Raw genomic sequence first — 11599 nt, 5'->3', positions numbered from 1 at the left:
TGTTTTCCCACATCTTTAGGCTGGAATTCCTTCAGTGTGGGATAGTGTCTCCCAAGTAATGGAACTGGACAGATTGTTGGGATGACATTTAAACAGTGGAAAATAAAATATTAACCCTATACCGGTGTAAAACTGTAAATTGATTAATTGGGGGGTTCTTTTGTGATTCAGTGAATCCCTTGGTCAACACATCCAGCCTCATCTCTTAGTGACAGGAACCCGGAATTACAGAACAATTGGAGTAATTAGAGGCCTCATTGATATGGAAATGTTTGCATTCAATAATTCAGAATGTTTTTAAAAGGTTTGCAGGAGACCAGCAGTGACATTCAAATAAAAACGTGTCTAAACCAACACCTACACTTAATATTCATGTGAACTTCCATACACTTGATTTTACAGATGGAAAATACATTGTCCAGTACACTGATACAAATCCTCACAGCTGAACTGGATCCATCCCCATTCCAATGAGAAAAAACTCTGGGAAAATTGCAAACATGGATTTTCAGTGAGAGGGGATGTGGATAATTGGAATTGTTTTACCTTTTTTACACAGGTTCCTGCAACTGCACTCCCAAGTGACAAATTCCTTGCCCAGAATTCTGAAACTAAGAGCAAATCTGACAAGCCTGAAGGTCTGGTTTACACTGATTTGTCTTTTAAACTACTTCTAATACGGGATTTGAAAGCAAAATTAGGATTTTTTATGCAACATTTGACTTTGAAGGGGTAGGGAAACAAATAAAAGACTTGAAACCAGGCAAGTTGGACTTGGAAATCCAGAAAATGCAAACAAACTCAAAAACTTAATGGATTTTTTAAATTAGAAGAGTTACTTTTCCATATCCTCAGTTTTTAATTTGTACAGAAATAGAACAAATATGAAGTAGTTCTCAATTATTATTTAAAACTGTAAATATGAATTAACTGCATAGATTTTTATGTCTTTGAGGATTAAAGATCCTTTTGTGTTGAAGTGATTGTACCATTTAATTTAGCACTAAAGTATCATTATTTAATAGTCCAGTACATGTTAAAATGCAAATCACTGCTCTCTTTTTTCCCCATTTTGTTTCCTGACTAAATTTAGCACAAGGTTCATTGCTGTACATCAATAGCTGAGAAATAATTCAGTGTATTCAGAAGACTGTGTTGATTTATTTCTTGTGGACAAGATTTTATTAAATTTAAAAAAAAAACCAAAAAAAAAAAACCAAAAAACCCCAATGATACTAATTGAAAATATTTTAATTGCAATATTTATTTAGAAAATGAGGAATTTAGAGCTTATGAACAATTTCCAAATTGGTTTTGGTGTGTTGTAGATACGGAGCAGATATTGGGAATGGGATTTAAGGATGATTTTAATTGTTGTTTTCCAGGCTTTGGAGGGCAGTAGAGAGCTGGAAAACATCCTTGGAGTCTCACACTCGTCCTGTGTCCTGAGTGCTGAGCTGCAGAAAACCCAAGCGCTGGGTGAGGAGAGCGTTCCGTACATTTATTTATCCCCTCGGAACATTTAGCAGGGATCACTCCAGATGTTCCCTTTGGTGCTCCCCAGCACTCAGGAAAATGCACTTCAAGTGTCCCTGTGCATCCAGCAGGGACATAAAAGCACACGGGGAGGGCAAGCCTGGAAAAGCAACACCTTTTCTTATGGAAATGCTCAGTAAATAGTTAGATACTTAGTGGGTGCTTAGGTGGGGATTAGGCTGAACGTTTGCACTTGGATTGCTCGGCCTTTCTTCTCCCCTTCCGAGGAAGTTGGTTGGTTTGTTTGTTTGTTTGCCTGTCAGCAGGATTAGGCTGAATATAAATTTCCAGGCTTTAAAAATCTCTATTCATGTGTCCTGAAATGATGGACATTCCAGATGCTTGTCCTGTTGGGATGAGGGCACTTCACAGCTGCCACATCTGAAATGCTTTTCCAAAGCAGCCCAGAGAGCAAACCTTGGGAGCCTGGATGCTGCTTTTTGCAGTTGGGAGCAGGTGGGCAGTAGAGCCACGGGTACCAGAGAAGATTTCTTGCCAGCCCCAGTGCAATGGAAGCATCACACGCTGATGGTTCAGTCCCCATTTCTTCCCTGGCTTGGATTCCAAAGCTCATTCCATTCTCCTCCTGCATGGCCATGCCCTGCCCTGTTCCCACTGTAGTGCCACATCCTTTCTGGGCCACCTTGGAGTTACCTGGGCACAGTCTGGGTTTCACTGGGGTGGGACAGACAGACAGACAGACAGGCAGCCAGCCCAAAGGACAGCTCAGACCTCTTATTGCCACTCCTGTGCCCACTCCCATCCTGCATCCTTCCCCCATCTCTGAGTTAGGAACCGTGGCAGCACTAGAAAAAAAACAAAACATTGGAACAAAATATGGGATGAGGCTTGGAGGCAAAACTTGTCAGGATTCTCTGAATTCTGAAAATTCTTGTTAATTTTTTGAGCAGTTACATAGGCAAGAGGTTTTTTTTTTCCCTTGAAATGCTTTGAAAGTGAAGGAGGCAGCAGAGGTATTATTTTCTTTGAAAGCTCTGGGGCAACATTTGTTGATTTTGGATTTATTTCTTCACTAGTGAGTCAAGCAGAAAAACTGCAGCTGTTGAAAGCAAACCATGGAAAAGTCGCTGCCCGAGGTAAGAAACTCTTCATAACTCTGTGTAACAGATGCTTTGATTCCTTTTGCTTGATTTCTTTTCAGTCCTTTTCACTTGCAGTAAGGTGGGTAACCTGTAGGATATGAAAACAATGACAATCAAATGTGTTTCTTCTCAATGGTCTGCAAATGTAAATTGAATATTTGCTGCTGTTTTCATTGTGTTGGGTATTTCCCCATGAGACTGTGCAGGAGAAGGAATCCTTCATGGCCTTGCACTTGTGGCATGGTCCAGCAGGTTTCCCATGCTTTTTGTAGATCCCAATTATCCTTGTTCTTCCTCATCCTCCTCCCTCCCACTGTGCTTTCAGTGTCACAGTCTTGCAGCAAACCCTTTTTCCCTTTGTGCATTTTGTGGGGTGTTTCACCCACTGTGGAATCCCAGCTCTGGGGTTTCTTCATGACCAGTGCTGTGGAAATATTGGAAGCTGGTGGAGTTCAATCCCCAGCTGCTTTAGTGCCTGGGCAGGAGGGAAGGGGACACACACAGGACAGTTTAATTCCCTCACACTCAGTAAAAGCAGCAACCTTCCCCTGGGATATTCTGATATTTCTGTTACCTTCACATTTTCCATCTGAAAGCAAAGCAAACCCCAGAACCAGGAGCAGTGGAGGCATCTCTGCTGTGGGGAATTCTCTTAAAGGACAGAAAATTGATCAAGCTTGGATTTGCTGGGCTGCAGCAGATCAGCTGCAGATGGAAAGGAGTTCCAGCCCTTGGGAGGGAATGGGGCTGATTTGAGCAGGTGCAGGTGCTGATTTACAGCCCCTGTGTCCTCCTGCTGCAGCCAGGGCTGGCAGCACTCACTGCTGCCCTTGTGCTCTGCTCCTTGCTGCTCACCACACACTCTGGAGCTCCAGCTCTGCTCCAGAAAGCAGCCCCGAGCCCCAAACACACATAGGTGAGAGATATTTTGTGGAGGGAGAGTGGAAAAGAGAATTCTGAGTTTAAGCTGAGCGATTTTGACGAAGTTCCAACGTCAGCTTTGCTATCACAAAGAATAAATTCAATTCTGCAGTCTTGAACATGCAGTAGCGGGAGAGGCAGAGAAGTTTGTGATCAAAGAGAAGCATCTGTAGATGTTTTTCTTTGCCTTTTAGTTTCAGATGTGGGTTTTTCATAATTATTTTTAATTAGTTATGGCAAGGCTTAAAACTTATGACTGTTCTGTGGCTTGGTCCAGATGGAATGTCACATTATCATCACATGGTGAGGCATGAAATTTATTTACTTTACATAAACGACCTCCTCTAAAAACAACTTCATAGAGAACATTCCTGCCTCAATGGGCAGCCTTGTGCAGAGCTCACTTTATCATTTTGGGTGACCAGCATGGAAAAAGGGCATCATTGTTTGCCCATGACTCGAATTTACAGTAAACAAAATGTTTTTGAACAAAAAGTAAGCAAATTGTAAAACAACTGCCAAGAGATGAATCGAGTCGGTGTCTGGGAGTCCAAAATGTGCTGAGAATGGATGTGCAGGTTGGGATGTGCACATTTTGAAGGAAAGTTTCATAGGTTTGGAGATTCCAGGAGTGAAGTTCCTAAAAGGGGAAGCTGCTCCAGCTGACTGTGACAAAGGACAGGGACACTTTGCTCCCCAAAGCCCTGACACAAACCATGGCTGCTGCCCATGGGAGTGCTCCAGAGATCAAATACTTGCAGTGCTGAGGAAAACTCTGGCCAGGCTGTGATGAAATAAAAAACACTTCCTTTGCTGTGGGGCTGTTCATCCTGCTGAGCCCAGGGGCAAATCTGATCCTCCCTGAGTTCTGAGCATTCCCAGCTTTCATGGTGGGGTGAGCACAAGGGGCTGAGCTTGGTGCTCCTGGGGCAGTAGTGGTGGCTTTCCAGGACACTGATCAGGAAAAACTGCATGGAATTTACTCCATGCCACTTGAAATCACTGATGAAAGCAAAGCTGAGAAATCAGGGACCAAAACTCCTGAGTTTCCACCTGCCAGTCCACTTCTGGAAACTGCATTTATTTTAGAACATAAATCCCCTTTCACAACCACTGCAAAATACAAACACATCCTTAATAATCAGAGCTCCTCCTTCAACCTGGTAAAAAGGTAAAAATACAGAATTCCACCATTTATTCCATTTGGTGGCAGTTTGAGTGCAGAATTTGGGTGTCCTAAGGCTGAACCACTTGGCTCTGGTGGTTGCTGGGGGTTTATTTTCACATCATTCTCAAATCCAGTGTAGCAGATTTGTTGACCTTTAGATGTACTTGTGTGTCTGCCCCACCTTTTCTTCCTCCTCCTTGGAGATCTTCTGAGGGAAAGGGGAATACAGCAGTGGATTTTTCCAACTGGAAAACCCTAACCTAAACACCACATTTATTTTCCTCAGGCCAGCTTTGTACTTACAGGGAAGAAATGCCATTGTCCCTTTGCTGGGAGAACTGAGTCTGGGAACTGGCTGAGCAAAAATTGTAACACTGGAGGGATCTGGCCTGGTTCCTCTGCCCTTCCCTGTGGAAGAACATCCCTGTTTGTGCTCCTGGGGCTTTCCTACCACCTCACCTGGGCAGGGCTGATCTCAGCTCCTCACCCAGTGGGGATTGTGGTTTGCCCACTTGGTGTCTTGGGCATGAAAAGCTGTTGTTGCTCAGGCTAGATTTGAATTCAGGTCTCCTCATTCTGTGGGTTTGAGTTTGTGCCCGTGGGAGTCCCTGCCAGAGGAGGAGAGGGAACAGATCCCAGTGAGCCCAGTGCCCCAGGCTGCATTTCCAGTACAGGTGAGGAGGAGAGGGAACAGATCCCAGTGAGCCCAGTGCCCCAGGCTGCATTTCCAGCACAGGTGAGGAGAGGAGGGAACAGATCCCAGTGAGCCCAGTGCCCCAGGCTGCATTTCCAGTACAGGTGAGATGGAGAGGGAACAGATCCCAGTGAGCCCAGTGCCCCAGGCTGCATTTCCAGTACAGGTGAGGAGAGGAGGGAACAGATCCCAGTGAGCCCAGTGCCCCAGGCTGCATTTCCAGTACAGGTGAGGAGAGAGAACAGATCCCAGTGAGCCCAGTGCCCCAGGCTGCATTTCCAGCACAGGTGAGGGGGAGAGAGAACAGATCCCAGTGAGCCCAGTGCCCCAGGCTGCATTTCCAGTACAGGTGAGGGAAGAGGGAACAGATCCCAGTGAGCCCAGTGCCCCAGGCTGCATTTCCAGCACAGGTGAGATGGGGAGGGAACAGATCCCAGTGAGCCCAGTGCCCCAGGCTGCATTTCCAGCACAGGTGAGATGGGGAGGGAACAGATCCCAGTGAGCCCAGTGCCCCAGGCTGCATTTCCAGCACAGGTGAGATGGGGAGGGAACAGATCCCAGTGAGCCCAGTGCCCCAGGCTGCATTTCCAGCACAGGTGAGGAGAGGAGGGAACAGATCCCAGTGAGCCCAGTGCCCCAGGCTGCATTTCCAGCACAGATGAGGGGGAGAGGGAACAGATCCCAGTGAGCCCAGTGCCCCAGGCTGCATTTCCAGCACAGATGAGGAGGAGAGGGAACAGATCCCAGTGAGCCCAGTGCCCCAGGCTGCATTTCCCACACAGGTGAGATGGAGAGGGAACAGATCCCAGTGAGCCCAGTGCCCCAGGCTGCATTTCCAGCACAGGTGAGGAATCCTGTCCCCTGCCAGCCCCAGGAGCTGGGGCAGCTCCCCACTGCTCCTTCCCAGCAGGATTTGGGGCTGTGGGGCTGTACCCACCCCTGAATTTTCCCAGCAGCCTGAGACTGGAGGAGTCTGGGGTGTGGGCCCAGCAGCAGGAGGGGTTTTGGGATGGAAGGAGGGAGAGGGGCAGCTCCAGGGCTCTGCAGTGATGGAGCACCCTGGGCTATGCAGATGAAATATTAAGCCATTAACTGCAGTGGCAGATACAGAAATGCACATGAGACATATGACTGGAGGCCCCAGACAAGTACACAGAGAACTGTCAACCTGCATTTTAGATTTAGGTGTCAGCCCCATTTATTCACAGATTTCACCCTTGTTTTTACACTCTATTTTCCTACGTGCCTTTTTAGAGATGCAACAGCTATGAATTTTTAATTCTGGTGGATCTAGTTTAGAGTATTAAGCTTAATGAAAAATTCACAAGAATTGTAGTTCTTCCAACATGTAGCAGCTCCTACATGAGAATAAATACTGCTTTCTCCCATGAATATAATTATTTTAAATAAAAAAGAAAAGAAACATTAGTTTGGACTCACTTAGTAGCAATTATATGTTTAAGAGGTGTAAATAACTTGCTATCCAGACATTACAAATATCCAGGTGCTCTGTATGTGCTGATGACAACAAAATTGAAAAGAAAGACTGTAATAATTCTGACTGGTTTTCTCTGCAGAAGATATTGATTATTTGTGTGTGGTGAGAGATTTGGAAAATTCAATTAAAGGAGTTGTGCAAAGGTTTCATAAATTTCCCCAGTACAGCGTGTACACAGACATTGCTGCGTATTAAATCAATGCAGCACTTCACAATATATTTTCTTTGAAACATAAAAATAAATAACATTTAAACAGTTCTGCTTACTACAGAAACAAATTTTATTTTCTGTGAAGCATTTAGTCATGTGCTATCACTGACTCATACACATTTGCCAGCTGTAACAAATTTTATAGACGTTTTCTCCAGAGACATAGCTCATATACTATGAATTTTTAAATGAGCAAATGGTGAAGAAGGGATGTCAGCAATATAAAAATTGATCAGTTAAAAGATAAAAGCATAAGTAAAGAGATTTGTATGGTAGTCTTAATAGGTTTTATTAAATAAAAATACTATAAAAAGACAGTAATGAATAGACTGAAGGTTTTAACTGTGGTTGAGGTGGAGAAAAATTATTCTGGCACATTTAGTAGAAGATTGGTTTTATATCACCCGACAGGTGAACATTTTTTTTCTCTCTGCTTTTTAGATCTGTAAATGCTTTAGAGCAGCCAAAGTTGGGAGAGGCTGGTGGGGGAACTTGGAGGGGAAAGGAAACTTGGGAAGACGGAGCCCTTTTAGTGCCTGTGTGGTCCAAGGGCAGCTCCAGGTTAGCCCAGGGGCAGGTGCTGGTGTGGAGTCACTCCCTGGCAGTGGGAGATCCCTGGAATCACAGGGTGCCAGCTGGGGAGAGCTGAGGAGGCCCTGCCCCAGCAGCCCCATGGCTGTGGGCTCTGCTGCCCTCCCCAGCTGGGTTTCTGTGCAGCTGAGAGGCTCAGGCTGCTGGAAATGCCCTTTGTGTGTTCAGCACCATCCTGAATTCTCCCTCAAACAGCCCAGAGCCAGCAGCCCTGGGGGTGTCCAGCAGAGCTGCTCATCTGCTGCAGGGACATTTGGCACCCTGGCACTCACAGGCACCTGCTCCCAGAGCCTTCCCACGTGTTCCCATCCCCTGAGTTCCTTCCTGCCCTTGCACACTTTTCCTGTGCCTGTCCCAGGCACCTGCTCACCCTCACCTGGCCCAGCCCTGCCTGGCTGCAGCCCCAGGTGTGGGTGATCCAGGGATGGCTGTGAGTGATCCAGGGGTGGCTGTGGGTGATCCACAGATGGCTGTGGGTGACCCAGGGATGGCTGTGAGTGACTCTGGGGTGGCTGTGAGTGACTCTGGGGCGGCTCTGGGTGACCCAGGGATGGCTGTGGGTGATCCAGGGGTGGCTGTGGGTGATCCAGGGGTGGCTGTGAGTGACTCTGGGATGGCTGTGGGTGATCCAGGGATGGCTGTGGGTGACTCTGGGGTGGCTGTGGGTGACTCTGGGATGGCTGTGGGTGATCCAGGGATGGCTGTGGATGATCCAGGGATGGCTCTGGATGATCCAGGGATGGCTGTGGGTGATCCAAGGGTGGCTGTGAGTGATCCAGGGGTGGCTGTGGGTGATCCAGGGGTGGCTGTGAGTGATCTGGGGTGGCTGTGAGTGATTCTGGGATGGCTGTGAGTGATCCAGGGGTGGCTGTGAGTGACTCTGGGATGGCTGTGGGTGACTCTGGGATGGCTGTGGGTGACTCTGGGATGGCTGTGAGTGATCCAGGGGTGGCTGTGGGTGATCCAGGGGTGGCCTGTGGGTGATCCAGGGGTGGCTCTGGGTGATCCAGGGGTGGGAGTTCCCCTGCTGCAATCCCTGATTGGGCTCTACTGGCACAGCCCTTGGGGATTCTTATTTATTCTTTTATTATTGATAGCAAAAGGCAGCACCAGCTTCTCATCCTGGCAGCACATTCAGTTCTGCTTTGCCATCACTGCCAGTGATGGATCTCAGGTGCAGCCACTCACCAGGACAAGCTCTGAAATCCCTGCTGAGACACCGTGGGTGAAGGAAAAGGGGTGCTGGCTTCTTTAACCACCACAGCAATTATTTAACTGGTGTGTGAGGCAGGGTTTGCACAAATTCTGCCATCACACCCCTGTTGTCTATCACACACTACATTTCTGTGTTTTCCTTGTTCACAGAGCACATCCAGGCTGGGGGTGCTGCATTGCTCGCCTCATTCCTGGACAGAAGGAAGGAGCCCCTGGGCCTGCTCCAGGCCACACCCAGCACCAAGGCACAGCCAGAGTGACCAGGACCAAGGTACTTCTTGTAAAGCTGTGCAGAGAGCCCTGGGATTCCTGCAGGCTGCCCTGAGGGAATCAGGTGTTCTCCACCCCTGGGGTTGTTCCTGGTTTGTGGAGTGCTGTGACAAAGAGCTTCTCTAGAAGCTCTGCTCCTCCACTGTAACATCCTGTGCTGTTTCTCCTCAACTTGTTGCTGCTTTGGTCACTTGTCCTTGTTCCTCAAAACGTCCCCAAATGTCCCTGCAGCTCCAGGCAGAGGGGTTGGTGCCCTGCCTTGCCTGAGGCTCTGTTTTACTGGACACCACATCCATAACTCCAAACAGATCCCATGCACGATGATGCTGCTGTCTAATTGCTATTTATTTTAGTCATTCCTCATCTCCCCACAGGCATTATGTGAAAAATGCATTCCACATCAACCCAAACTTCTCCATCTGCTGGACTGGACTTAAAAGGAGCGAAGAGCTGAGTGTAAACCAATCTCCCCAGCAAATCCCAGCTGGGGAGCGCTCGCTGTGCCGGGCAGGTGCACGTCCAGATAACATTTCTGGCATCTATTTCAACTTAACAATGTGCACAAGCAGATAATCTCAATGTAAATAATCCACCCCGGGTGCTGTGCAGCCCTGTGCCCTGGGGCTGGTGCTGTGTGGTGCTCTGGGCTCTGCAGGGCTTCTCCAGCACTGCCTGGCCTCTGGGGCTGGAGGGAGCCCTGCAGTGCCAGCAGTTCATTATTCCCACCCTGGATGCGTTTGAGTTGTTTGCAAACATTTCCCTGGTGGTGCTGCCATGGCTGGGGACGGATCTGTCACCCACAGGAGGCTTTCTCTAAAGTCAACCCCAGCCCCAGGGTAAAGAGGCCTCAGCCTCTGACCCAGCACTAACACACAGGGCTCTGGTAACGTTTGCTTTTAGGTCAACGTTTGAGTTTAGTTTTGGCATTTAATGCTGTTTTATATAAACCAACCTTTTTTATAAACCAGCTGCTTTTCTCTTTCCTTCTCCTCAGCCTCACCCCACCAGCCAAGTGAATCCCCTGCCTCTCAAATCCTTGCAATTTCAATCCTGAAAAAGTGCAGTAAAACTATTTATTCTTAATAAAGTCCAGCATAAACACAAACACTTGAATGTCCTTTCTACCACTGCAAAGTCCCATCCTCAAATAAACTGATTTTTACAAGTAAAATTCTGAGCACCAGCATGATAAAGGTGTTCAGGGTGTGGCTGAGCACGCACACGCTCAAGTTTGGGAGTTTTCAATTAATAAAAATGATTTTGCACTTCACTGCCTGTGCAGTCTGAGTGGGAAGAAGGTTAGGAAGTGTTTGAGGGAATTGTGGCAGCTGTTCCCATTTCCCCTGCTCTGCCAGGCTGTCAGCTGGGGTGGTTGTGTGTGTGAGGTGCCCCAGCCCTGCCTTTGCAGGCTGAGGGTCCCTGAGCCAGCCAGAGTTTCTGTAACCTCTGGAGCTGGCAATTAAATAATTACTGATCTGAGAAGAGTCTGGAACCAACCGTGCTGCTCTAAATCCAGCTGTTCTGGGCAGCCCTGGAAGAGCAGCATCAAACCTGTTCAGGAACCCGGAGCAAAGCAGCAGCGAGGCTCAGCAGAACTGCCCACGGCTGATTCTAAACCGGGCATTTCTAGGGAGATGGGAGCTGCACAGCAGAGCAGGACAGCCCCCATGCACAGCCCAGCCTTGGGCCCTGTGTCTTTGACCTCCTGCTGGACCAGGCTCTGGCCTCTGAAGCAGCTGGGGCTGTTAAGAACCATTTCCAGTTCCACACAAGGTGGATCGGGTGACTCTCACTTTATCACCCCCTGAGGCCACCTCAAGGACAAAGGAAAGGGATACACCCAAAACTAATGTTTGGCTACGGGAAGGACGGCCCGGGCTCTGCTGGGGCTAATGAGAGCCGGGCCCCTCTGCTCCCATCCACCCTCATGTTCCTGTCCTGTACAGCCCTTCCTCAGGCAGCCCTTCCTCGGGGACAGCACGGTGGGTTTGGGGTTTCACAGCCTCTGGAGACAAAGATTCCCATTTTGTGTTCCTTTTTTGTCCCCTCAGCCCACACTTGCAGAAAGGCCGTGCTGTGGGCAGAGCTCTTGCATGCCACAGTTAAGAGTCAGACCTAGAAAATGCTAAATCCTTGTGAAAAGATGGAAGTTTTGTTGTTTTATAAGGAGTAGCATAGGGAAACCAAATATCCTTCTATTTCCTTCTCCAGAGCCCCTTTTCCATTCTCTCTGAGCTGCCAGGGGGGCAGTGTTGCCTGGGGGTATTTTTTCCACAACAAATAAGCCTGGAAAAAAGTGCACAAATACACTGAGCTTGTGGGACTGCAGTGCCAGGGCTCAGGACCGGCCCAGCTGGAAGTTCCCAGAACAGCTGATTCACACACTGAGGCT

The 11599-nt window shown here is 48.0% G+C and overlaps 1 protein-coding gene across 2 annotated transcripts in view; it reads left to right on the top strand.

Moving 5' to 3' along the window:
* ITGB3BP (integrin subunit beta 3 binding protein) overlaps positions 1 to 10477 on the top strand; it is a 21694-nt gene extending 11217 nt beyond the window's left edge. For both annotated transcript variants that reach the window (XM_054638473.2, XM_054638472.2), the window contains exons 5-9: positions 560 to 638; positions 1386 to 1479; positions 2574 to 2633; positions 9088 to 9208; positions 9582 to 10477. In XM_054638473.2, the coding sequence (XP_054494448.1) occupies positions 560 to 638; positions 1386 to 1479; positions 2574 to 2633; positions 9088 to 9197 (343 nt within the window). In that variant the 3' untranslated portion in view covers positions 9198 to 9208; positions 9582 to 10477. The remainder of the gene's footprint in view (positions 1 to 559; positions 639 to 1385; positions 1480 to 2573; positions 2634 to 9087; positions 9209 to 9581) is intronic.
* Positions 10478 to 11599: the final 1122 nt, after the last annotated feature.

This window comes from Agelaius phoeniceus, chromosome 8 (assembly GCF_051311805.1).
Source record: "Agelaius phoeniceus isolate bAgePho1 chromosome 8, bAgePho1.hap1, whole genome shotgun sequence".
In the NCBI taxonomy this organism is placed as follows: Eukaryota; Metazoa; Chordata; class Aves; order Passeriformes; family Icteridae; genus Agelaius; species Agelaius phoeniceus.
The sequence above is the reverse complement of the archived record's forward strand: the minus strand, read 5'-3'. Positions and strand labels throughout refer to the sequence as shown.